We start from the raw sequence: 27,812 nt of genomic DNA on the forward strand, positions 1-27,812 counted from the left end.
GTGTCTCTTCTAAATTACAGAATCCAACTCCAGAATCTGTCACCAGTTTTTCTTGATTGTGTAATTAACACAATGAGGCAAACTTGGGTGAAAATTCTCATCAATAACTATGATTTGCAAACACTTCTAGAGAAAAACCCTCCACTCACTTTAAGGGATAGTGGCATCCAAAAGCTAGCAACTGGAAGTCTCTGAGTTCGGAAGGGAGAAAAGAGGTTAAGAGCAAAGAATCTGTCACAGAGGCTATATGATGACCTAATAAAGTCTTCACCAAGATACCTAAAATTTCATTCTGTTGAAGCAGACATCTCCTGGCTTAGGGAGTACCTGTACAAGGTCCTATGAGCCATACGTAGTACCTTGGATTCCCTTGGTAAATGTGTATTCAGTTCAGTTCAGTTGCTCAGTCGTGTCCGGCTCTTTGCGATCCCATGAAAGGCAGCACACCAGACCTCCCTGTCCATCACCAACTCCCTGGGTTCACTCAAACTCACATCCATCAAGTCGGTGATGCCATCCAGCCATCTCATCTTCTGTCGTCCCCTTTTCCTCCTGCCCCCAATCCCTCCCAGCATCAGAGTCTTTTCCAATGAGTCAACTCTTCGCATCAGGTGGCCTAAGTATTGGAGTTTCAGCTTTAGCATGAATCCTTCCAAAGAATATCCAGGGCTGATCTCCTTTAGAATGGACTGGTTGGATCTCCTTGCAGTCCAAGGGACTTCCAAGAGTCTTCTCTAACACCACAGTTCAAAAGCATCAATTCTTTAGCACTTAGCTTTCTTTACAGTCCAACTCTCACATCCATTGACGATTACTGGAAAAACCATAGCCTTGACTAGATGGACCTTAGTTGGCAAAGTAATGTCTCTGCTTTTCAATATGCCTTCTAGGTTGGTCATAACCTTTATTCCAAAGAGTAAGCGTCTTTTAATTTCATGGCTGCAGTCACCATCTGCAGTGATTTTGGACCCAGAAAATTAAAGTCGGCCACTGTTTCCCCATCTATTTGCCATGAAGTGATGGGACCAGATGCCATGATCTTCGTTTGAGCTTTAAGCCAACTTTTTCATTCTCCTCTTTCACTTTCATCAAGAGGCTTTTTAGTTCCTCTTCACTTTCTGCCATAAGGGTGGTGTCATCTGCATATCTGAGGTTCTTGATATTTCTCCCGGCAATCTTAATTCCAGCTTGTGCTTCTTCCAGCCCAGCGTTTCTCATGATGTACTCTGCATATAAGTTAAATAAGCAGGGTGACAATATACAGCCTTGATGTACTCCTTTTCCTATTTGAAACCAGTCTGTTGTTCCATGTCCAGTTCTAACTGTTGCTTCCTGACCTGCATATAGGTTTCTCAAGAGGCAGGTCAGGTGGTCTGGTATTCCCATCTCTTTCAGAATTTTCCACAGTTTATTGTGATCCACACAGTCAAAGGCTTAGGCATAGTCAATAAAGCAGAAATAGATGTTTCTCTGGAACTCTCTTGCTTTTTCCATGATCCAGTAGACATTTGCAATTTGATCTCTGGTTCCTCTGCCTTTTCTAAAACCAGCTTGAACATCTGGAAGTTCACAGTTCACGTATCGCTGAAGCCTGGCTTGGAGAATTAATTGAAGAGCAATTAATTGTGAGTTTAATTAATTGAGTGAGTGGAATTGTGCAGTAGTTTGAGCGTTCTTTGGCATTGCCTTTCTTTGGGATTGGAATGAAAACTGACCTTTTCCAGTCCTGTGGCCACTGCTGAGTTTTCCAAATTTGCTGGCATACTGAGTGCAGCACTTTCACAGCATCATCTTTCAGGATTTGAAATAGCTCAACTGGAATGCCATCACCTCCACTAGCTTTGTCTGTAGTGATGTTTTCTAAGGCCCACTTGACTTCACATTCCAGGATGTCTGGCTCTAGGTGAATGATCATACGATCGTGATTATCTTGGTCATGAAGATCTTTTTTGTACAGTTCTTCTGTGTATTCTTGCCACCTCTTCTGAATATCTTCTGCTTTTGTTAGGTCCATACCATTTCTGTCCTTTATTGAGCCCATCTTTGCATGAAATATTCCCTTGTTATCCCTAATTTTCTTGAAGAGATCTCTAGTCTTTCCCATTCTGTTGTTTTCCTCTATTTCTTTGCATTGATCACTGAGGAAGGCTTTCTTATCTCTTCTTGCTATTCTTTGGAACTCTGCATACAGACGCTTATTTCTTTCCTTTTCTCTTTTGCTTTTCACTTCTCTTCTTTTCACAGCTATTTGTAAGGCCTCCTCAGACAGCCATTTTGCTTGTTTGCATTTCTTTTCCATGGGGATGGTCTTGATCCCTGTCTCCTGTACAATGTCACGAACCTCCATCCATAGTTCATCAGGCACTCTATCTATCAGATCTAGTCCCTTAAAGCTGTTTCTCACTTCCACTGTATAATCATAAGGGATTTGATTTAGGTCATACCTGAATGGTCTAGTGGTTTTCCACTAATACTAATGTGTATTAGTATCTACTATATACCAGGCATGACAGTAGGTACCTAAGGATACAGAAGGGAAGTTGTGATTAGGAGCTTCTAATCTGGTGGGAGAGAGAGCTTGAGGGTGCTTAGCTGCTCAGTCATGTACAATTTTTTGCAACCCAGGGACTACAGCCCACTAGGCTTCTCTGTTGATGGGATTCTCCCGGCAAGAATAGTAGAGTAGGTTGCCATGCCCTCCTCCAGGGGATCTTCCTGACACAGGGATTGAGCCCACATCTCCTGGGTCTCCTGCACTGCAGGAGGATTCTTTACCCACTGAACCATTGAGGAAGCCCCAAGAGAGAGTAGTGCGCCAATTAATTATAACAAAATTAATACAACATTATCATATAGTACCTGCTATATAATAAAACAGGAATACTGTAGGGGAGAAATTGGTCCCTGATGCTTGTGGGGCATTTTGACAGATATTAGGAAGCAAGGCATGAGTTGGGAAGGGGCAAGAAGAACACAGGAAGTGAGGGGTGGTGCACACAGCACAGGTGTAACATCTTCCGAGAGCTGAGCCCTGGAGGGTCTCGTCTCTTTACTCAAAACCTGCCAATGGCTCCCCAACACCATTCCAAATTGCCTTTCAGTGCACCAGCAAATTCAATTCCAACTCACTGCTTCTGTTTTTTGTACATGCTTAAAAGTATCCTAGGGACTTTCCTGATGATCCACTGATTAAGACTCCATGCTTCCAACACAGGGGGTGTGGGTTTGATCCCTGGTCAGGTGGGCTGCCGTCTATGGGGTCGCACAGAGTCAGACATGACTGAAGTGACTTAGCAGCAGCACAGAACTAAGATCCCACACGCCAAAAAAAAATAATAATAATAATTAAAACCATAAAAAAATAAGATAAAAAGTATCCTGCAGTTAGCCAACAGACAACTTTCCATGCCCCATAAATATCTCACCCTCCCACTGTCTTCTATCCAGGTGGTCCACTTACTTCCTCTGCCCTTCTCTTTGTCAACTGTGTCCCCAGGCTGACAGTACCAGTCCTGAGAGCACTCAATGCAGTAAGCCTCATCCACTGCTGGTGGTAGATGGAATCTGGTTCAACATTTCCAAAGGGCAATTTACCAAGGACTTAAAATGGTCACAATTTTTGACCGAGAGTTTCTACTTCTGGAAATATATTCTAAGGATATATTTAAAGATACAGTCAAAGGTGTTTTCACAAAAATTATCAAATCATGATCTTTAAGAGCAAATAAACAAGGGCATAGAATAGATGCTAGTGATGGAGAACTATGTAAAGAGTAAATAAGTTGTTATGGTACAACTAGTTGGTAGACCACAATCCAGTCCTTTGAAACAGAATATTTAATACAAGGATATATCATACAGCACAGGGGATATAGCCAATATTTTATAAAAACTATGAAAGGAATATAATCTATAAAAATTCTGAATCACTGAATTACCACAACTAATACTGCAAATCTACTATAACTTAAAAAATTAAAAAGTATATTTAATGACATGCAAATACTTAGAATATATGAAATAAAGAATTAGGTAGGCATACACTGTCTCATTTATGTACAAAAAAGAAATATATATATTTAATTATATATATATATTCATAAATATATATATATAGGAGCACAGGGCAAGGGCAAGAGAAATACACCAAAATATGAGCTGCAGTTAGGTCATGTCAGCTGTATGGATTACTTTTAAAAAACCCAAAAAGTCTTGTATTCTCCAGTTGTTCTCACAATTAAGATATACTACTTCCATAACTGATAAAACAGGATAAGATTTTTTTTTAAACCACTTTATATGACCATTTATGTGACAGAGGAGGGGAATATGTGAATACAAAAATGTTCCTATCAAAAACTTCTAAGTTATGGTGATCTACATACCAGCTTCTCAAACTATCTGTGGTGAAGGATGGTTTTCTCACCAAACTGTTACAAACATATTTTTGTAAAATATGGTACAATATTTCAGCAATGTCAAATTGCTCTAAGGCTCCCTCAAAGACTCCTTGGAAGGAAAGTTATGACCAACCTAGATAGCATACTGAAAAGCAGAGACATTACTTTGCCAACAAAGGTCCATCTAGTCAAGGCTATGGTTTTTCCAGTGGTCATGTATGGATGTGAGAGTTGAACTGTGAAGAAAGCTGAGTGCTAAAGAATTGATGCTTTTGAACTGTGGTGTTGGAGAAGACTCTTGAGGGTCCCTTGGACTGCAAGGAGATCCAACCAGTCCATTCTAACGGAGATCAGCCCTGGGTGTTCTTTGGAAGGAATGATGCTAAAGCTGAAATTCCAATACTTTGGCCACCTGATGCGAAGAGTTGACTCATTGGAAAAGACTCTGATGCTGGGAGGGAATGGGGGCAGGAGGAGAAGGGGACAACAGAGGATGAGACGGCTAGATGGCATCACCGACTCGATGGATATGAATTTGAGTGAACTCCGGGAGTTGGTGATGGACAGGGAGGCCTGGCATGCTGCAATTCATGGGGTTGCAAAGAGTCGGACACAACTAGCGACTGAACTGAACTCCCTCAAAGTGTGCAATTCTTGCACTTTGTTAAGCAGCACAGGTAGGCAGCAATGGCACTGATGTACACCAGGAGATGGGAAATAAGACTTATTAAACTGTTAGTGTTCATGTTTGTCTCTTGTGTGTATCTTCAGGGTAGGAATCACATCCCATTCAAGTGTCCTACATACCCTACCACTCCCAGTCCATAAATTGAAGACTGTTCGGAGGCTCCTGTCCAGGTCTGACTATACACACATGTGTGTATGAGGGACTATGGGAGGCAGTGTTCAGGCTATTCAGAGACAAGGTTAAGAAACAAAAGCAGGTGAAGACCAGCTCATGAAGGGCCACAGGACCAGGCTCAGCCCTCAAGTTCACTGGCAGGCAGTCTTGCTAACCTACCCATTTGAACACAATCTTGGCCCTGTTAGCATTTTGAGATCTCCACAATGGACAGTCAACAGGTAAGGTAATTCATGGTCTGGGTCGGTCTTTCCTTCCCCACTGAAAAGTCAACTCCATAGGGGATAGTGCCCATGGTGTGTGCTGCGCCTCACATGGGTAGGAGGGCAACCACTGTATTTGAGAAATGAATAAAGAGGGCAGTTACTTTACTTGAGCATTTTACAAGTTGTTTCACTTAAACCTAAATTATGTCAATAATACAATCTGGCGATATTGAAGAGGGGCGCAGAGGAAACATTAAGATCTAGAAAAAGTCTGTCCAAAGCATTTTTCAAGTTAAAAAAAAATGCCAACAATTCTATAAACAAAAGAATATTAAGGAGTCTTGGCTAGTTTCTAAGATGAGTAATAAGATATAGAGCCTATTACATCTAACGACCTAGTTGAAGTCATTTTAATAAGGACAAATACTGCCTTTGATAGGTGATTTGTGTTTAAAAGTCTCAGTAAAGCCCAAAGACCAAGTTTTTATGCTGGCTCCTCTGTGGAAAGAAAAAGGGATGAAAGTAAGAGAAAATCCCTTTAGGGAGCTTATTTGATTTGAAGAAAGCAGGGGGGGAAAAATCAAGTGAAGAAAAACATAATTACTAATTTTGATTAGTATTATAGGGGATGCCAAAAGAAAATGAAAGAAAATGGTGGTGGTGGTGTTGGTGGGAGGCGACAGCTACTTTAGCAACTGTGATCTGAGAGGGGGCATTTAAACTGAGGCCTGATGGATAAATGGGACCAGCTCTGTAATGTGCCAGGGAAGAGGACTCCAGGCTGCAAGAGTGTGAGCAGATACCCAAGGCAGGTGGAGACCTTGGCACATTTGAGTCAGGAAGGAAGATAAGTGGGGCTGGAGCACAGTGGGTAACAGGAGTGCCGTTGAGAGAGACTAGGCTGCAGGGGGCAGGGGCCCAGACCCTAGGGCTTCGCACAGTGGAGTCAGGGGTCTGGGATTTATTCTCAGCACATCATAAATCCGACTTGTCATTTAGCTCTGCAGTGTCTCCTGGATGTGGTCCAACTTCCTGGGCTGGCCCACAGGACCCTCCATGGCCTGCCATTGCCTCCTCTATTTCTAACTCTCCTCCCACACTCTGAACGCTGTGCACCCCACGCCCAGCCCACTGTCCACAGCAGCAGTTTCACCTCCAAGCCCATCTCTCCACAGTCCCATTAGCCTAGCTGTTCTCTTCCTTCTTTACCTATTCTCCACTTAACAGTCACGACCTAATCCAGTACTGCTACTTTTATGAGTCTTAAATGTCCCAGAGGCGATCACACATTTCTTTACACACCCCCAGCATCATATACATAGTTGAGTCTTTTTCTGTTGTTGCTTTTTTAAAAAATTCAAGTCTGTTTCCCCCATGAAACTATGAGATCCTGAAGACAGGGACCAAGTTTCATTCAGTCCCTGGCACACAGTATATTCGCAATGTTTGTCGAATGCAAAAGCACAAATGCCTAAGTGAACAGATGGTCTCATCTCTGAACTTCAGTAGGGTGCGACTGGGTGTTCTTCCCACAGTTGCATCTAGATCTGCTTTTCACCACTGCCGAAGTACTGGAAGGCAATCAGATCACCAAGTGCTTTTTTAGCTACTTGTCAAGATTTTTTATGCTGACTGTAGCCCCACAAACAGACTTCATCCTCGGGGGGAGGTGTTTACAGCTTCCTTCGGGTGAGAAATTTCTCTCTGGCTGAACTAGCTGGTACTTGGTTTTTCTCCCCATCCTCAAGTAAGCTCCACTGGAAACAGACCTGCTGATAGAATCTTACAGACATTTTCCACACGCCTTACTTTCAGTGAACACTTCACCAAAGATGTATGCACTTACTCAGCTCTCATACATGAACCTCCTCAACAGGCCAGACTCATCGTGAAGTGTTCAAGAAACAGATGAAATACTCTCAGAGATCAGGGAGGTCACACCTAGTTGGGACATATAGAGAGCGGTGAAGTCGGTCTTTCTGTCTCCTGAAGAGAAAATGTGCAATTAATGAAACCAGGGATCTGTGTTTGTACATCTTGGCCCCCTTTTAATCAGATCAGCCTGAGGGAAAGGACTAATTCCACCATTTCAGCTGGGCCCTCAACCAGAACACATCTTCTCATCTTATCTTCTGGCACTGCTGCAGAGGGGAAGAGGGCACTTCTGGGACATCCAACGTACAATCCATCGATAACATTACAGATGACTATTGCTATGCCATGCACAAAGAAGCAATTAAAAAGCTACTTAAGATTCTGGAGCAGGTGCATTTTGCTTAGCAAAGAATCAGAAATGCAATCCATCTGTGGCCTAGCTCAGAGTCATTTGTACTGTTCTTTACCAAAACAAACAAAACTCTCCATGTGATAACAGGCAAAAAATGAAGGCCAAATTTTCAGGAATGTTGATGATGATTATGATGACTGAAAAAGACAAAACCACTAGAGAACAAAGACAGTCCACAAGAAAACCTCCTTCAGTAGTTTTCCTTTGATAATGCCAAGTCACAATACACACGTAACATGGAAAGTGTTTTCCACAAAGCTGCGCATGAATAGTACCCAACATATGGGGGAAACTGGAAGGTCATGTTGACAAATAGATTTACACTGTTACACACATCATACTGGGCTTCCCCGGTAGCTCAGGTGGTAAAGAATCTGCCTGCAATGTGGGAGACGTGGGTCCAATCTCTGGGTCAGGAAGATCCCCTGGAGAAGGGAATGGCAATCCACTGCAGTATTTTTGCCTAAAGAGTTCCATGGACAAAGGAGCGTGGTGAACTGCAGTCTAAGAGGTAACAAAGAGTCAGACATGACTGAGCAACTAATACTTTCACACTTTCATACATCATTCTAACTGGCTCATCAGGACACGTGCCACACATTTATAAGATGGCTGAGGTTACCACTAGCTAAGTTATCAACATTTTCCTCTAATCAAAGTGGTCACAAGGGAAATAGCTTACCTGCTCAAGGAAGGGAAAAAAAGGAGATGGTGCGCTCCTGTCTTCCATCAACTTGGTTAAACAGTTGAGAGTGTCTGCATGCACACATGAAACACAGTGGAGACTATGTATTTGAGCCCCATGTCTATTATTTTAATCAAAAGGGACAGTATTTCACATTTAATTCTCCAATTAGTCTTTCCCCAATAAAATATTGTCATTGTTTATCACAAATGGTTTCTGGAATTTCAGAAACAATGTCACAGGCATAAAAAAAAAAGGACAAGAAAAAATGAAATTATGCCCCAAGAGCATTTTAAAGAGAAAAGTTAAGAAAACCCTCAGTTTTAATCATCGAACCTATTATTTTCAGAGCTGCAGTTTACCTCACATTTTGCAGAGGGCCCTAACATATGACTTGGGTTTCAGCAACATGTTAATGTTAACCCAGATTCTCTTATCAACAAGAATGTGAAAGGGAAAAATGGCTTTGCTTCTTCCCTTGGCCATCTCTCTCCTCTCTCACATTCCTCATGTCTGGTTTCATTTCCCAAGAACACGAGATGCCAAGTACTATTTAAAAAATAATGAGAGGCAGTCTAAAGGTTGTAGGAGAAACCTTTGAGAGAGAATGTGTTTTCCCTGTAAGTTTCAACATCCTCCGCACCAGGAAACGGAAAGGGTGTTTCTAGTGTGTCCAGTGGAGGGACAGCCCTTCCCACACACTTGGTCCCAAAAGGATGTTCTAATAGGCCACTTCTTGGATGGCTCCTGGAAATTCACCCAGCAGTCAGTCCTCCCAGTGACTTTTCTGAGACAAGAGAAGAACAATGAGGGCACCCCACCATGGATGGAGAAACCAAAATCCAAACGTTCAAATACGGCACAGGGAAAATCCTTCCTGTCCACTGGGTAAGCAGGGCAGCAGAAGCCAGCACATTCCCTCCTCTGTTTGCTTGCATCAGCATAGGTGTTGGGGTGGGGGTGGTGGGGGGCGGTAGTAATTGCAAAGTGGAAGCCAGAACCAGTCCCCTTCCTTCCCTACTTCCTCCCGAGATAAGGGAGGAAGGAACCCAAGTGAAGTCCATGCACACCCTCAAGCCAGACCAAGCTTCAACCAGCACATAATTAACAGCCTTATTCCAGGCCCAAGCCATGGACTCCTGCCAGAAAACCACCCCTCCTCGTGTAAAGAGCAAAGGGAAGGACCTCCAGGTCTTCACCCTGAAAAGCTGGCAGTAACTACTCTGTCATGACTCAATACTTTAACCATGGGTTAGAGCATAAATCCCTAAAGCCCGTATAACACATATCTCAAGCTAGGAAGTTTGTGCTGGTCACGTGACAGAAACTAGTCTGGAAGCCAGGACATCTCGTCTAGATCATCTGGGAGAAGAGCCAAACCAAGTGTCATAAGAGCTCCCCATCAAACAAAGCACAGCCTCGGTGGAGGGCCTGTGCCCGTGGGCCTGCTGACCTGTCGCTAGTCTGTGAGTGGAGTCAATAAACAAATTTAAATCCAAGCTGTAAGAAATGCAAATCATTTTCCACCCATGAGTTTCTATCTCCCTGCCTCTCAGGGACCCACTTAGTGTCTATAAAGACAAATTTAAATGTAGGGGTTATACACAAGAAGCTACAACTCAACAGCCAGCTTTATCACATCAAAGCTCTCTACTATTCCAAGAGGCCAAGTTTTGCTTTTAGCGAATATGTAAAAGAATGCAACTTTCCTAAATCACCTAGCAGCTCTTTCAGCAACAGGATGACAGTAAGCTATCACTGTCACCAGAAAGAGTACTTGTGCATTTCAGGACACCAGCAATCACCTGCTGTCTACATGCTCTGCTGATCCAACTGAAATAACCCCCAAAGGTCAGAGTCCTCACCAGTACAGGTCAATCTTGTTATTTAGTTGCTCAGTCATGTCCACCTCTTTGGGACCCCATGGCCTATAGCCCGCCAGGCTCCTCTGTTCATGGAATTTCCCAGGCAAGAATACTGGAGTCGGTTGCCATTTCCTTCTCCAGGGGATCTTTCTGACCTAAGGACTGAACTACTTTTATGCCAAGATCACAAGTGCAACAAGAGGAAATAAAACAAAACACCATGCAGAACAAAAGCTCTTGGATCTTTCTGACCTAAGGATTGAACCAGCATTGGCAGGTGGTTTCTTTACTGCTGAGCCACCAGGGAAGCCCCACAGGTCAGCAAAGAACCTCTTAATGTGTCTCCCCACTGAAATGATCATACTTTAGGTAGTTATGGTTTCAGACTTTCTCAAACAAGTAGCCAACCCTTTGGTGCCATCTACACAGAAAATGCAAATGACATTAAAAAGACACCGTCCTAAAAGAACAACAATACTAGGCATTTTTGGAAACAATTGAAATAATTCCAGTAAATTTTGAGAGAGAAGAGGGTGGATAGATATATACAGTTGACTCCTGGACAACAAAGGGGTGAGGGGCTCTGATCCTCCACTCTGTCGAAATTCCAAGTGTTATTTACAGTCGGCCCTCTGTATACTCGGCTCCCCCTGCATCCACAGTTCTGCACACGAGCATCCCACTAACTGTAGATCATCTTAACACTGTAGTATTTACTGCTTAAACAACTCCATGGACAAGTAGACCTGCACAGTTCAAACCTGTGTTGTTTGAGGGTCAACTGCACTTGGTTTGAACAATTATGTTTTCCAAATCTTCAAGCAAAGTTTCATGTGATTTAGAGAGGATAAACTAGAGGTACTCTAAGCCAAGAATTCATGACACATCCTCCCAGTAATGTTAAGTCCTTTTCCCCAGTGAAGCTATAAGATGTGGTCCTCTGGAAAAGTGACTGTTGCTACCGACCCTCATAGCCCCAAACCAGACGCTGTTCAATCTCACTCCTTCTCAAACGACATTTTACCATCAAGGCCAAGTATGGGTATAATTTTTATTTCTACATAAACCTCCATGGAAAATAATGTCTCTTGGCATCGTAGGGAAACTACAGGTCTCTGGACTAAAAATTAAGAAATAAAAACTCGCCTAAAGGGTTTACATGTTTTCATGTTTCCTGAAAGCAAATTTGAAAACTCACTGATTACATTTCGTCTCTTCATGTTCTTCTAACTACTTTTATGCCAAGATCACAAGTGCAACAAGAGGAAATAAAACAAAACACCATGCAGAACAAAAGTTCTTGGTTAAAATTAGCCTCACTCTCTGTTAACTATTAAGAAACTCTCATCTTTTGCATGGTAAACGTAGCTTTTGAGTTAGGGGAAAACAGATGAGCAGATACAATATGACAGGCAGCTGTGGAGTCATGACCTGGGTTCAGATACCAGCTCAAACACTTTTTTTGGTGAGTGACTTTAAAAAAGACTTCAGCATCCTGAAGCCCTCTATAAATGTTTGATGGATTTTAAATGGACATCACAAAAGGAAGTGAGAACTACATTAAAAAGTTGGAAAGTGGGTTTATATTTGTTAGCTACTGTTTGGTGGAAATATGTTAACCAGATTCCTCTCCCTGACATTCCTGTGTGTATCAGCAGAACAAATTCCTGGAATGAGATGGATTTAATCTCTATAGGGTAGTTGTCACCACTAAATCAAGCGCTCTGCAGGTTAGTCAGCTTATCTGCAAATTGTGGGAAAGTCTCTGAGGGTCTGGGGGCTGCGTAGAAAAGGCATTAAAAAAATTAGCCCTCTTGTATATTTTGAAGCACTCAACAGGTGTAATATTTCAGTCTAACCACATACACAAAAGTTACCACACAGCACACCCAGCTGAGTCACTGCAACGATGCTGACATTTACAACACTGACCTGATTCCTCTTCACATTTTCTTCAGTCACTGATCTCATCTATTTATTATTCTACTTGCGACATCTGAAGGCAGCCTGTCCGCCCAGGTAAGTCATTGTGAACCGGTCACCAAGGTAGAAAATCTACTGCAAGCACCTGGGGCCATTGGCTTTCCCAGTGTTGTCTCAGAAAGAACATTCTGAACAAGCGTGAACACAGCCACAGTTTGCCACTATAGGTGTGAAAAATGTTTATGGAAAGCTAAGTACACGGTGATTCTTGGGTTCCCGATTACAGTGTGGTGAGCTGTTTACTAGATAGATGTTGAGTCTCTCCACACCCCTGCTGCTCTGAGGGGCTCATTTTGGGCCAGGCCCGCACCACACCTATGCTCCGGCTGTTCCTAATGAGTCCTGTTCATGATGAGGAGACAGCAGCCACCCAGAAACAACGAATCAGATGACGGAATCACATTATGAAAACTGAAACTCCCTTCAAAAGAAGTACCCTACCCTTCATAAAAATTCTACCTATAAACTTTACATAATAATTCTTCAAGAGAGGTTTATGGAAAGATGATCGTAAAAGCTTCCATGGAAGGCAAGTTCAAGTGTAGAAAGAAGGTAGTAAAGAGGCACTCTGGCCTCCAAGTGTTCAGGTCTTGTGTGGTTCTGGGGTGTGTGTGTGCATGTGTGTGTTAGTCACTCAATCATGTACAATTGTTTGAAACCCCCTGGGCTGTATGTAGTCCGCCAGGCTCCTCCATCCATGGGATTTCCCAGGCAAGAACACTGGAGTGGGTTGACATTTCCTTTTCCAGGGGATCTTCCCAACCCAGGGAACGAACCTGGGTCTCCTGCACTGCAGGCAGATTCTTTACCATCTGAGCCACCAGGGAAGCCTGGCTCTGGTGAGTGTTGTTCTTAAATCAGAATTGCCCAGCCCTTTGAGAGACACGCATGCTTCTAACAATGAGAAGTAAAGGCAGGAATTTCATGTCAGCCTATGAAACTAATGTCCAAAGACACAGTACTCAAAACACCTAGAGGAAAAAAGCTTTGATACAGATTTCCCCAGTCTCCCTTCATGATAGGAACCTCCAAAAGCACTTAGATGTACAACCCTCCAAAATCAGAACAAACATTTTTTTATAACTGGGGTGGGAACAAGGCAGGTGAGGGAGAAGACCAGTTTAAAAAAAAGGGGGGGGGGGGCGGGCAACAAAAAACCCTCTGCCCAACAATGGGCCATCTAATAATCAGAGAAGGGGGAAATCAATTGTATCATGATCTGGCGATATCTATTGTTGTTTCTAATGCACTTGCCCATTGATCCACAACTAAGAAGTCCTAGATTCCATCCGTTCATTTTAGTTCAGTCGCTCAGTCATGCCCAACTCTTGGCGACCCCATGGACTGCAGCACTGCACCTAGATTCCACATGTAGGAATTAACCTACCGACATACTTACACACAACACAGAGAAATATTAACAAGAATGTTCACTGTAACATTATGACAGAAAGAAAACAGGGTTCATTACTTGTAATAGAGAATATCTAATGTCCTTCAAAGGGGGATTATTTCAATAAATGTTGGAGAATCCACAGTATAAATCACTGGTTCTCATACTCTGATACCCAGGCTTTATACTATCATATGAAACTCTCCAGCACTGGGGGCTTGGGTAATTTTTCAAATTTCACAGGTGATTCCAACATGCAGGCGATTTTGAGAACTAGTATTATAGAATCTGGCTTCCCTTGTAGCTCAGACAGCGAAGAATCTGCCTGCAATGCAGGAGACCTGGGTTTGGTCCCTGGGTAAGGAAGGGTCCCTGAGTAAGGAAGAGCCCCTGGAGAAGGAAATGGCAACCCACACCAGTATTCTTGCCTAGAGAACTCCATGGACAGACCATGGGGTCACAAAGAGTCGGACATGACTGAGCAACTAACACGCACATTATAGAATCCTATGCCTGGTTTCAAAGAATTTGCTAGGTCCACAGATACTGACAGGGAAATATCTAACTTATTCAGAGTGGGGAAAAAAGAAATTAAGTTGAATAATACACATACATCACCATTTATGTCAAAACTGCGTTTGTGGCTACACATAAGCACATATACACACACACATACCCCTCTAACCCTACATATTTGAATGCATAGAAATGCTTCCAGAATTGGAAGTATTAATCTTAAAGTAGCTGAAGTATTTAGCCAAACGCTTGGCATATAGAAGATGCTCAATAAATGGTGGCTATTACTTTCACACGTGTCCAAGTTTGGGGGAGCCTACTGGAATAGTTTCATGTGGATAATGAACTCATAAATGCATCAAGCAAATTCAAGTTTTCTATTAAAAGTAGAAAGTCTGCAAGACCTCTCAATAAAACTCCATCAAAATTTTAAGTATATACCTGAATAACTTGTTAACAGTTATACCTATTCTTTTATTAAAAATTACAGCTTGCTTTCTGCATACCTTCAACCCATGCCCCAAAATGAGACAGCTTCACTGTCAACATTATATTGATTTGGAGTCGTTCTATGTCAGCCAGCAAATCTGAAAATGTCAATGTAATGCTAAATGCAACTTTGATGAACACATAGAAGAAGAATATTCCCAAGCCTGCAAGCACCAGCTATAGGAATAACAACGTTACAAATGAAAAAAAAAAAAAAAGTTTTGCTATCAATTCTGCAGACTGCAAGAGGAAATTGGAGAATTTCTGGTTCACTAAAGTCATTATGTTGAAACTTCATTTGGTCACAGGGCTGGTTAGAAGAGAGGGTGGGAAGTTCTATTATTTGTTCCTTTTATTTGCCTCTGTTTCAATTATACTTCTATTGTAGATTGGAAATCACAAGGTATCACAAATACAGCCAGGAGACTTCAGAAGGAAGAAAACTTAGTACTTGGTATGTTTTTAAGATGCAATCAAATATACTTTAAATTTTTTTTTAAGGTAATAAATTCAGTACAATTTTCAAAATTCTCTTCTACTTTTAGGTACTTTGAAAAGGTATACATATTCCATATTTACTTGGGTGCTGAATATTTGGCTACAACAACTTTAAAGTTGGTTTCTAGAAATATTCTCTCAAGGACATGTTTCTGAGGTTCCACTTTTAAAAAGTGAAATGGCTGGGGTCCTCCTTATCGATCAATAAAAAATGGAATCACATTGCTTGTAGAACCAAATGAAAACATGGTGACCGTATGAATGTATAAGGCAAGAGATGGTCTTTCCAGGACCACATTAAGATTTTATCAAGGAATGTTATGAAACTGAGGTCTGTATGCTGACAACAGTCCTATAAGATAAGATTCTATTTCCTGGTCACACTTTCCAAAAGTTTATGTCACTGAAACCTGAGTTCTTCAAATATCACTAAATATTATTCATTGCAAACAGCTGGGAAGAAAATAAATCATTCTCAAGAACAGCAAAATGATTACCAGTATACTAGTATCATTCCCAGGGAAATAAAGTTACCATTACTTTGGAAGCAAATGCCTACTGTAAAAGTGAAAGTAAAATGGATTTTTCTGAGGTCATTAGAAGACACTAAAATGTAAGCATGCACAGCTCACAGACAATGATGACAAGGTCTGAACAAATCAGCATCCATCAATATGACATGCCTATCAAGCTCTGGGAAAATAGCAAAGACAAGAGACACTTATTCTGATATCTGTTAATAGGCTGCTCTGGCAACTGAGTTCCAAGTCACTTCCAGAAGTCTCAGCTGGCCTGGGAGAACTGGATAATGATGCCATTTCTGGGTGCTAAGAAGCCATCCAAAAGCAGAGCCTTGAAGAAGTACAAAGACAAGGAACACGCTCTCAGAAAAACAGTGTTTTCCTTTCAATACGCACTTCAGAACAGTCTAACCTGTACACAAAGCAATGAAGAGAGACCTTGAGGATGAGGGAAAAGGTAAAGCGAGAGCTAAGTGGGAATATACCAAGGACACAAGAGCACATGTGCTGGTGAGTGAACTGATGAATACATATCACTTCTTTTCATTAAAACAAAGCTAAAAGTCAACCCAAATAGAAATTACCAGCAGCTACAATAGAGTGTGTCTTCTTATTGGTGATTTCTCTCTGTGTGATAAATATCCTTGGGAAGTTATACACATAGCCAAATAAACAATTCTGAAACTGTAGGAGTCAAGCAAATAGTGAGGAAAGTTCCTTATTAAATTTTCATCATTAGTTACTATACATGGATGACCACACTCCTGATTTAAACCCAGGACAAAAAGACAGTTCTCCTACCATCATCAAAAGGAAAGTGTGAAGGAAGTTGATACTATCCAATATGCCCCCGCCACCCAACTCTGTAATTTTCTGCATAATTAGGTGAAAGTAGTAATTGTTTTATTGGGTAATTTAAGAAGATTAGACATTAGAGACTGCTTCTCTTGCAAAATTTGTTCTCAATGAAATAACAAGAAGAGCTCTGTATTAAATTGTTACTTCTTCTCAAGTACCAAGCCTGGAGTAGTTGGACTGAGGTTAATATTTGGACTTCATATTCTGTAAAACAATACTAAACAGCCAAAAGATATCATATGGTTAAATATGGGAAGCTATCACTAAAAGACTGGTTAAAAGATTTAGAGTACCTCTGAATGTAATGAAATACATTACAGCCATTAAAAAGAATGAGCCATCTTTCTGATGTTCAGAGGTATAAAATATATTAAATAAAAAGTCCAATTTGCATAATAACTATAGTGAATGAGAGTGAAGTCACTCAGTCGTGTCCGACTCTATGCGACCCCATGGACACCAGGCTCCTCCGTCCATGGGATTTTCTAGGCAAGAGTACTGGAGTGGGTTGCCATTTCCTTCTCCAGGGAACTTCCCGACCCAGGGATCGAACCCAGTTCTCCCACATTGTAGACAGACGCTTTACCGTCTGAGCCACCAGGGAAGTCTTATAACTATGGTATATCATAAACATAGGAAGGCTATGCTTATTTAAACATGCACATGATAAAATAGCATATACAAAAGCCCAAATGAAGAGTAGCTCTTTGAAGAATAAAATGAAGACTGGAGAGGAAGAGGGCTTGCTTGTATTTGAAAAGTGAAAGTGAAAGTCACTCAGTCGTGTCTGACTCTTTGTGACCCCATGGACTAGGGGTCCATTCTCCAGGCCAGAATACTGGAGTGGGCAGCCGTTTGCTCCTCCAGGGGATCTTCCCAACCCAGGGATCGAACCCAGGTCTCCCGCATTGCAGGCAGACGTGACTAGAGTCATGTCCGACTCTGCAACCCCATAGACTGCAGAACGCCAGACTATCCTGTCCAGCACCAACTCCCTGAGTTCACTCAAACTCATATCCATCGAGTCAGTGATGCCATCCAACCATCTCATCCTCTGTTGTCCCCTTCTCCTGACTTCAATCTTGTCCAGCATCAGGGTCTTTTCAAATGAGTCAGTTCTTTGCATCAGGTGGCCAAAATACTGGAGTTTCAGCTTTAGCATTAGTCCTTCCAATGAATATTCAGGACTGATTTCCTTCAGGATGGACTCACTGGATCTCCTTGCCATTCAAGGGACTCCCAAGAGACTTCTGCAACACCACAGTTCAAAAGCATCAGTGCTTCGGTGCTCAGCTTTCTTTATAGTCCAACTCTCACACACATACATGACTACTGGAAAAACCATAGCTTTCACTAGATAGACCTTTGTTGGCAAAGTAATGTCTCTGCTTTTTAATATGCTATCTAGGTTGGTCATAATTTTTCTTCCAAGGAGCAGGTGTCTTTTAATTTCATGGCTGCAGTCACCATCTGCAGTGACTTTGGAGCCCAGAAAAATAAAGTTTGTCACTATTTCCACCGTTTCTCCATATATTTGCCATGAAGTGATGGGACCAGATGCCATGATCTTCCTTTTCTGAATGTTGAGCTTTAAGCCACCTTTTTCAATCTCCTCTTTCACTTTCATCAAGAGGCTCTTCAGTTCTTCACTTTCTGCCATCAGGGTGATGTTATCTGCATATCTGAGATTATTGGTATTTCTCCCGGCAATCTTGATTCCACCCTGTGCTTCATCCAGCCCAGCATTTCTCATGATGTACTCTGCATACAAGTTAAATAAGCAGGGTGACAATATACAGCCTTGACGTACTCCTTTTCCTATTTGGAAATAGTCTGTTGTTCCATGTCCAGTTCTGTTGCTTCCTGACCTGCATACAGATTTCTCAAGAGGCAGGACAGGTGGTCTGGTATTCCCATCTCTTTCAGAATCTTCCACAGTTTATTGGGATCCACACAGTCAAAGGCTTTGGCACAGTCAATAAGGCAGAAATAGATGTTTTTCTGGAGCTCCCTCTCTTTTTCAATGATCCCACGTTTGTTGGCAATTTGATCTCTGGTTCCTCTGCCTTTTCTAAACCCAGCTTGAACATCTGGAAGTTCACTGTTCACGTACTGTTGAAGCCTGGCTTGGAGAATTTTGAGCATTACTTCACTAGCGTGTGAGATGAGTGCAACTGTGCAGTAATTTGAACATTCTTTGGCGTTGCCTTTCTTTGGGATTGGAATGAAAACTGACCTTTTCCAGTCATGTGGCCACTGCTGAGTTTTCCAAATTTGCTGGCATATTGAGTGAAGTACTTTCACAGCATCATCTTTTAGGATTTGAGATAGCTCAACTGGAATTCCATCACCTCCGCTAGTTGTTCATAGTGATGCTTCCTAAGGCCCACTTGACTTTGCATCCCAGGATGTCTGGCTCTGGGTGAGTGACCACACCATCGTGGTTATCTGGGTCATGACGATCTTTTTTGTATAGTTCTGTGTATTCTTGCCACCTCTTCTTAATATCTTCTGCTTCTGTTAGGTCCATATCATTTCTGTCCTTTTTTGTGCCCATCTTTGCATGACATGTTCCCTTGGTATCTCCAATTTTCTTGAAGAGATCTCTAGTCTTTCCCATTCTATTGTTTGGGACCACAGCCCATTGTCAATGAATATCTATGCTCTGGCCCTGGCTCACAGAATGCTTTCATTTCTGCACTTTTTCACTTTACCACACCCACCCCTACAATTGTTAGTTCTCCAAATGAAAACAATCTGTTCAACTGTAAAACATCAATATGAACAATGGCTTTTTTTCTTTAAACTTATAATTAATTTAGAATGGTGGGGGGAGTGAAGGGGAAACTATCAAAGAGAAGACTGTATCTCATCACCATAGCAACAGAATGCATAGCTATTCACTTTTACCAAAATTGTATAATTGAGAATCTTCTTAAAGATTTTTTAGTCTTCAGGATTTTCTGTATTTTTTTTTTTTTTGCTACAAAAATAAATATTGCTACCTTTATCTTTAGAACATATACTCCCTAGACAGCAGGTCCAGAAACATTATAAAAAAAACCAAAAGTGTCTAATTAAGGAATTTTTTGTTAGGTATTTATTGGCAAGTTTGACCCAAACGGAAAGAATTTGCTTAGTAATACAAAACCCCACCTCCTAAAGCTCAGTTCTAAAACTATCGAAAGAGCAGTACAGTGTATCCTGTTACATTCATGGCTTCTGACCAACCTTAAATAAGCAAGCAAATACAGTAATGGAAAGAATAAACTACAAAAGGCCACCAATGGAAGCATAATAGCCAATCCCCAAAAAATGAAGGCAAACATTGGTAAGTTTTTAAAGAAAGATGAGAAAATTAATGCCAAAACAAGAGATTGTTGGTATTTAGTGCTAAGTCGAGTCCAATTCCCTTGAGACCCCATGGACTGTAAGCCCGCCAGGTCCCTCTGTCCATTGGACTTCCCAGGCAAGGAAACAGGAGGCAGTACAACACCAAAAGAGATCTAAAAATAGTCCAGAAAGCTAGGCTTCACATTTCAAGGGAGCATTCAATATACTTGAAGACATAACAGAAAAACGTTCAACCCTTACTTACACATGACTGCTACATATATGCCATCACCTTTCCCCTACACTCAGTGTCTTTTTTTTTTTCCTCCTAAAATCATCACTTACCTTACCTTACACTCTCCATTCCGTGAAAATAATCCACCAAGACAGTCTGTTTTTGTTAGATCTCCCTCCTCCTCATCAGCAGTAACCAGAGCTGTGGCCAGTGTTCTTGCTAACCTGGCTACTGGCTCCTCCGTGGTTCCTCCCCTTCCACCACCCCACCTCACTGGGTGGTGGCAAGTGTAAGGGAAGAGCCAACTCATTTGTGGAAAAACATGCTGGTTAACAACCATACTTGCTCATACTGGAAAAGTCATAGGACAGAGATGCCCATAGATAATCAACCTACACACACACACACACACGTTAAACTGGTTTTGCCTCACAGACAATTCACAAACAGTCAAGACTCACCCCCTCCCCACACAGGTACACACCAACCCCAAATTCACAATTCTGCATGTATGATCACGTATACATTTTCATCCATTCATTCACGGGCCAACGGTATGCCCAATTCCTTGTTGTGGGTTGGGATATGAGCGTGAACAAAGCAGATGTGGACCTTGCCCTCGCAGAGCTGGTCCACTGGCACCTGACCCCTGGCTGTTCAAGCCATTGCCACATTTCAGACTCTGGCTCAGAGAAGACAGATGGGAGTGAGTGGAGGGAGGGGTCAGTTTGTCAGCCTATCTTCAGGACAAATATTTTGCTTGCTTCAAATAGCAATTCACTTTTACTGGAAACGTTCATGTTTCCTGAAATATGGAGCACCCAGGAGAGGAGGGAGTAGGAAGTAGAGGGTGATGTGTATGTTCCTGAGGAACAGGGGACAAAGAGCTACCCCTGGAGGGCTAATGTTCAGAACTTCTAATAAGACCCTGGACTCCCACTTCCCCCAGGAAAGATTAACTGCTATGGGAATCACACTACCCACAACTACAAAAATATATCAAACTGAGAAAATGAAATTCCTGGTGAGGTGAGCCCTACTAACCACCCCACCTTGTTCCAGACAGTAGTGCAGGAAACCCAAGCCACGTTCAGGGGTCTTGCTGAGATGCAGAGTCAAAGTTGGGGGAGGTTGAGACAACTAGAACTCTGGAAATCTGCCAAGGGGTCCTCTCAAAGCTTCAGCTGAGGACTGCTTTGCACACGGACCTAGGATCCACACAGGGCTGCGAATGATTTGCATTCCCATCAGCCTCACAAGACAGAGCTCAGACTACCTAAAACAACATTTTGGGGGAGTCACCAAAATGGTCCTAGGTTCAGGCTGCTCTGGAAAAAGCTTGACAGCAACCTTAAAAGGGTCATTGAGGAACTTAACTGTGTGCCAGAACAAAGGCCAACACTCTTCAAAGGAAGCCCTTCAGGCAGGGAGAAATTGATATCAGACAGAAATGTGGATCCGCACAAAGCATCGAAGAATGCCGGAAATGGACAGCCTGGGGGCAAACAGAAAACCAGACGCTGCCTGAGAGTTTCCAGAGCTACTGACCAGGAGGATGTGCTTTTGTATAAATCGACTGATGATACCAATGGGGTCAGAAGGTCAGGATCAAAGCAGTTCCCAAGTTGCTACTTATTACTATTGTTCAGTCACTAGGTCATGTCTGACCCTTTGTAACCCTATGGATTATAGCACATCAGGCTCCCCTGTTCTTCACTATCTCCTGGAGTTTGCTCAAACTCATGCCATTGAGTCAGTGATCCTTCTCATCCTCTGCCTTCAATCTTACTCAGCATCAAGGTCTTTTCCAATGAGTCAGTTCTTCACATCAGATAGCCAAAGTATTGGAGCTTCAGCATCAGTCCTTCTAATGAATATTCAGGACTGATTTCCTGTAGGATTGACTGGTTTGATCTTGCTGTCCAATGGACTCTCAAGAGACTTCTCCAGCACAGTTTGAAAGCATCAACTCTTCAGTGCTCAGCCTTCTTTATGGTCCAATGCTCATATCCATACATGACAAGAGTACTACTCACTACTTCTAACCTCAGTCACGCTCCTGATGCTCTCAGGCCATGACGTCCTAAGGATGAAACTCTACCTTGAACCATCCTCACAGTAGATAATGACCGATTATCTAATGACTGTGCTTTGGAAACTTTAAGGATTCATCAAATAATTACTGAGTGCTTTCTATGTACATTTCTAAGCCAAACCCTATATGTCTGGGCCTCAGTTTGCTCACCGTAAAATAAAGATAATAATAGTAGCCAGGCTGCAGTGTAGATGCTTGAATTAAATAGGTAACTATATATGTAAGTACAAAGAATAATGTCTGGCCATAGAAAGTCCTTATAGATGTATTTTTATTATCATTATTATTACTGATATACTATACTGCTACTACTAATTAACGTTATTAGGCATATGATGATGAAAGGGATTAATTCGGTTCTTGACCTCCAAGTTTATATTTGAGCTGTGTCCTAAGGAAAACAATGTTCTGGAGAAAATATGTTAAAAATTTTGCCTGAAAAAAACTATGAACATAGCTGAGGTATGGTGGCAGTGGGAGTGAGGGGGCAGATACTAGTAAGAAGGGAGACCTAGGCCTAATCCCAGCACTGCCCCTTAAGTAACTGTGACTCTGGTTATTTAGCCTGTTAGAGCCTTAGTCAATCCTTAAAGAGGTAGGATGACAATCTTTAAGATGACTTCCGGTTCCAGCATCTGAGGAAGTAAACCAGAGGATCCACTTTAGACGCACATTTTTCCTGCCTTTTGAGCAATTTAAGGTCTTTATATGGATGGATGCTGTAGATGAGAGGACTGCTCTTTCCTAGAATCACAAGATAAAAGGACCACATACACCAGGAATTTACACTAGCTGCTTTTTCCACCAGGTGTTAGAAAGTACCTAAGAACAAAGGCAGCACAGACAAAAGCAGAAATGAGAGAACGGGATGAGGGGCCTAGGGAGAGAAGGAGGGTTTAATGACATCACTGAACTGCTAGATCCAGCTGAGCCTCAAGTCAAATTTCCCTTGACCTTTTGCACGATTCAGTGAAGCTCCCCGCCCCATTCCCTGAGGCCAATTTAAGTGGGATTTCTGCCCCTTAACAATGCAAAGAACACTGATTCCTGATCCACTTGACTAAATAAAATGGAAACTGCCAATTACTAAGTGCCCCCAAAGTGTGAGAGATCACATGATACTTCAACATGCATCATTTCAGCTCATTTTTATGGCCACGCTAGGAAGCAGGTATCACAGTTTTAGATACCAAGAACATCCAGAAAACTAGGAGACATCAGAAAGGGTTTAAACCCTGTCTCACGTCAGTCTATTCTCTTTCTACATACAACACCCCCTCAAACCACTAACTCTTTCAAGCATTACTATTTTCCAAGAATCAACCTAATAGTCAACCTAACAATCAAGTCACAAATCCAAACACAAATGTCTCATTTTAGAAAAGGCTCCAAAGAATTTGCTGCTCACAAATCAGTATGACTAATGTAACACCTCTTTTCTCAAAGGGCTCCTATTTTAGAAACAAATTTTGCAAGAATGACTTTCTAGGAATCTTAAATAAGTCTATGAGGGACTTGTTCCTTGAAGCTGGAAACGTATATAGTGCTGAAAAGACACAGTTACTAGAATATAAAAGTCATCATCATTGCCAGGTAGGGAACATTCAGAAGTCAACACCACTATTTCCCTTTCTCAAATAGGCCACAATCCCATTTCAGCCATTCATCTCTATCTCTGTAGCTAGCAGTAGAGTCTGAGAGAGAAGCTGCATGCCAGAGAAGGAATATAACAAGGGCAAGGAGAAAAGAAAAAAAAAAGCATGAGGCAAAATTTAAGAAAAGTGTAATGAATATGAAAAGTTCACCATCGAGCCTGCAAAAGAAGATGTCACAGGGAAAGGTATCAAAGCAGTTGCACACAGTGAGAAAGAAGAGACGACAGAAACTGGAAAAGGCCAGGGGTGTAAGTGAAATATAGTGTCCTGCACTGGGTAGAAAATTCATTTAGTTATCTCTTTCTACCTAGAAAAAGAACTATCAAGGCAATAAAGAAACTGTGTTTAACTATTAGGCATCATTACATGATATTTTACTTATATTATTAAGATACTCTTGATTGTATTCATCTGTAATACATAATACACTTACATGTTACTGTATATGAATTATTTTTCTTGTCCTAATTACATAAGCAGTATCGAATTTTCAGAGTTAGTTGCATTGACCCTCTTGTCTTTTCCTCCCAGTCTCTCTAGATTCATTATTTAATCTATTAACAACTTACATTTTCCAATATTTTATTCTTAAATCTAAACTATCCCTCATGATATAATGAATGCATTTTCACTTTATTAGGCTTTATCATTACAGGGTAATAATCCTTATTATTAATGTAATAATGTCTTAACATTTGGAAATTTCTATTATTAAATTGGTGACTTGAGGAACACTTTTTCTGGGTGGGGGAAGAGTTGCTTTGTATTTTGCTTCTTGTTTTGTGGAGGTTTCTTGATCTTCAACACTACACTCTTGACAAATGGACATATTCATACTTATAATGAATAAAGTGAATTAAAATTTAAAAAAAAAAAACCTAGTAGGCTTACTTTTTGCAGGATTTGGGTGGAACAGGTAAGACCTTGAGGCCCTTACTTGGGTAATAGTCAATGGTCCTAATTATAGGTTGGATTACTTATTTCATAGAGCCACAAAAAATCTTAAGTGTTAAAACCATAGGGTGCAATCCTCCTTTATAACATGTAATACATTCCCTTAGTAAGTTACAGTCTTCTAAGTATGTGAATATGCACAGTATCATTTGATTTTCCCAACAAATTCTTCCTGAAAGAGGAAGAGAGAGGCACAGGCAATCATATATTATCTTTATATCTACTTTACAGCTGAGAAACTTCTTTGAGCATTAACGGGACCTCCACAAAGTCAAGAGTCTTAAGCAGCAGAGCAGGGACTGGAATCCGGGCTTCCTTTCCCCCAACACTCTGCACTGCCATCCTGCCCATCCTACAATCATCTCAGAAAGAGTCACCTAAGGCTTTCACTGAAACGCTCTGACGGAAAAAAACATCATTTAAATTATGTGTGAAATAGATGATGACTATGTGTCATCAAAACATTTGATGTTTTAGAGGGTAATACACTGTATACCCAGGAGGTGTCTAGATCAGCAAAAATCAAACAAATGTAAATATTCCAGTGTTTTCTTGGGTCAACTACAGCTTTACTCCCTTTTCCATTAAGAAGCTATCTGTCAGGGGTTATATGAAAAGGATTAGGAATACAACATTGAACAAGCCATCCTCTGTGCCTTTTAGAAGTCAAGTAGATAAAAATGAGCGGCTGCCCTGCAGATGTGCATGGAGAACACAGGGGAAGGATAAACTATACCCATGACTGTCTGCATAGGATAGGAGACAATGAGAGAAACCACACTTGGTTCCAGGCATTCCAAAGCTTCTAGTCTGACAGAAGAGAGCCTCATGAACACAGCAAAATACACAGCACTAGATATAACTGCCACAAAAGAGATATTAAGTATTTCAGAGATTCCGAGGACCTTAGGGCACTTCCAATTAGGATGACCTCAGAAATTTTTGAAACAGATGAAATATGAATGGGCCTTCAGAGAACTGTTACATCTTAGCAGAACAGAAGGAAAGGGCCTCAAACACCAGCTGCCTGCTCCCTGTAGAGAGGCATCCTGAGAAGCTCTGGGTTCTATGTGGGGCTATGACAGCCATCTAGCTGTGGATACAGGTGCTGCTGGGCTTCTTGGAGCTTTCTCTCATTCACAAGGTCATAAAGGCCTCTCATAAGACAGATGGACAAAACTGATAAAAGACAACACCCAAGACACTCATCTTATGGACCTAATGAACCTGAGCCATTAGGTAAGAACACGCATGAATTACTTGTGCTTCCACTATTTCTCTCTACGTAGCCTTCGTGCTTACTGATGGAAAGATCTCAACACAAAAAACAAATATCCTACTCTGCAAAACTGTCAACTATATCCTCACAAATCATTCCAAATAAATCATTTAGTTCTGAAGGAGAAGCAAGTTGTAAATATATCATCTAAAAGCACTCTAACAGCTTCAAAGGGATATATAAGCTTCACTAATACTTCCAGTTTCAGCAACACTGGAGCCAGCGTATGTGCTCAACTAAAAATCACCCCAAATTATCAAAGAGACTTGAGAGATCATCTTCATTTTATAGATACTGAGGCTTTAGGAGATTTATGATTTATGATTTCCTCAAGGCCATAGTCATTTAAGACACAGCAATTAACTAGACTCAATGAGTGATTCTAAATAGACTCTTGATAAACAGACAGCCTGACCTAGCAAATGAATCTCAAAATCCTGTATGATTGTTTTGTTTGGTTACCAAAATTAAAAGCAAACTAAAAATCTATATGAATATTCCTGGTTTATAACGATGCTGTTTTAAACAGTTTGAAATTTCATCAAGATCTGTATACTCTAATTAGTAGAATGAGTCAACTTCGGTTGCATTCTTGCAAACATTTTCAGTCAAAGAAGAAAACTAGAAACCTAGCTCCAGAGGCAAAGTATGTGGCATATCATTTGTGAATCTGTGATCCTTCAAATAACTGAAAAAGCCTGTTCAGAGACACTTCCCACTGACCAGCTGGTTCCTGCTCTGGGGAGCCATGTGGGAAGAAGGGACTAAGAGCTCAGCCACGTGGTGGTGTCTTATTAGAGACTGTGCCAATCCTAATACAAAATGTTTGATAGATGCAAGTTTTCTAAAATATGCTTGATGGCATTTAGGTATCTTGGAGTTTATTCCTCCTTCAGAAGAAAAGTACATAAAGTGCTCCATAATTTCAGATCAATCCATTCCCTAAATCTGCTGCATTAGCCTAAACTAAATCCTATATTGGCTAAGCTTGGCCAAGGGTAGTCAAAACAAACTTTTTCAACTTCTAATTCTTATCAATATATCTCCTGGTATTTCCACTGCCAATGCTAGATCAGTAACTAACTTTTCTGTTACAACACTCTCTAACATGTATTCCACCACATACATATGGATGTCTCTGATAATGTTCTTATCATGCTTTGGATAATTTTCACTACACATTCCCTTCTAACATAACATTCCTATTCCATGTGAACAGGAATAGATGTTCACATGTTCCTAGTTGTAGCTAGGAACTCAGCTGAACTGAGCTTCTGATTAAAATAGCTACTCTTTAAATCCCACACTCTTTCACATAACATTGCAGAATGTGGTTAAAACCAATGGACTCTACATGTATGAAGGGCAAAATGCAGCCCGTAGATCACTGTGGTACCCCTCCCCTCAACAACTTTTTGTAAATAAAGTTTTATTGAGTCACAGTCACAACCATGTCTACAGACTCGCTATGGCTGCTTTCTGAGTAGTTGTCAGGGGAGGTATTTTCGTCCCCCAAATCTAGAACATTTACTATCTAACACCTTATAGAAAGTCTGCTGACCTCTGGTCTACACTAAGCACAAGAAACAGAATTTGGGGAAGGTTTTCAAAAACATTTTTATTAAAAATAAATTAATTCATTCATTTACAAAGCACATGGTGACCACCTCTGGGAACTCTTCTAGGTGCTAGAGACCC

General features: G+C 41.3%; 1 protein-coding gene across 4 annotated transcripts in view; it reads right to left on the reverse strand.

The window, feature by feature from the left end:
- DAAM1 (dishevelled associated activator of morphogenesis 1) overlaps positions 1 to 27,812 on the reverse strand; it is a 181,568-nt gene that overhangs the window by 110,112 nt on the left and 43,644 nt on the right. The window contains exon 1 of one of the 4 annotated variants that reach the window (XM_005685917.2): positions 20,247 to 20,805. The exons of 2 other annotated variants lie outside the window; for them this stretch is intronic. In XM_005685917.2, the coding sequence (XP_005685974.2) occupies positions 20,247 to 20,471 (225 nt within the window). In that variant the 5' untranslated portion in view covers positions 20,472 to 20,805. Of the gene's footprint in view, positions 1 to 20,246; positions 20,806 to 27,812 lie in introns of those variants that run through there. One more of the 4 variants, XM_018054092.1, reaches the window with a different exon arrangement.

Source organism: Capra hircus, chromosome 10 (assembly GCF_001704415.2).
Source record: "Capra hircus breed San Clemente chromosome 10, ASM170441v1, whole genome shotgun sequence".
NCBI lineage: Eukaryota > Metazoa > Chordata > Mammalia > Artiodactyla > Bovidae > Capra > Capra hircus.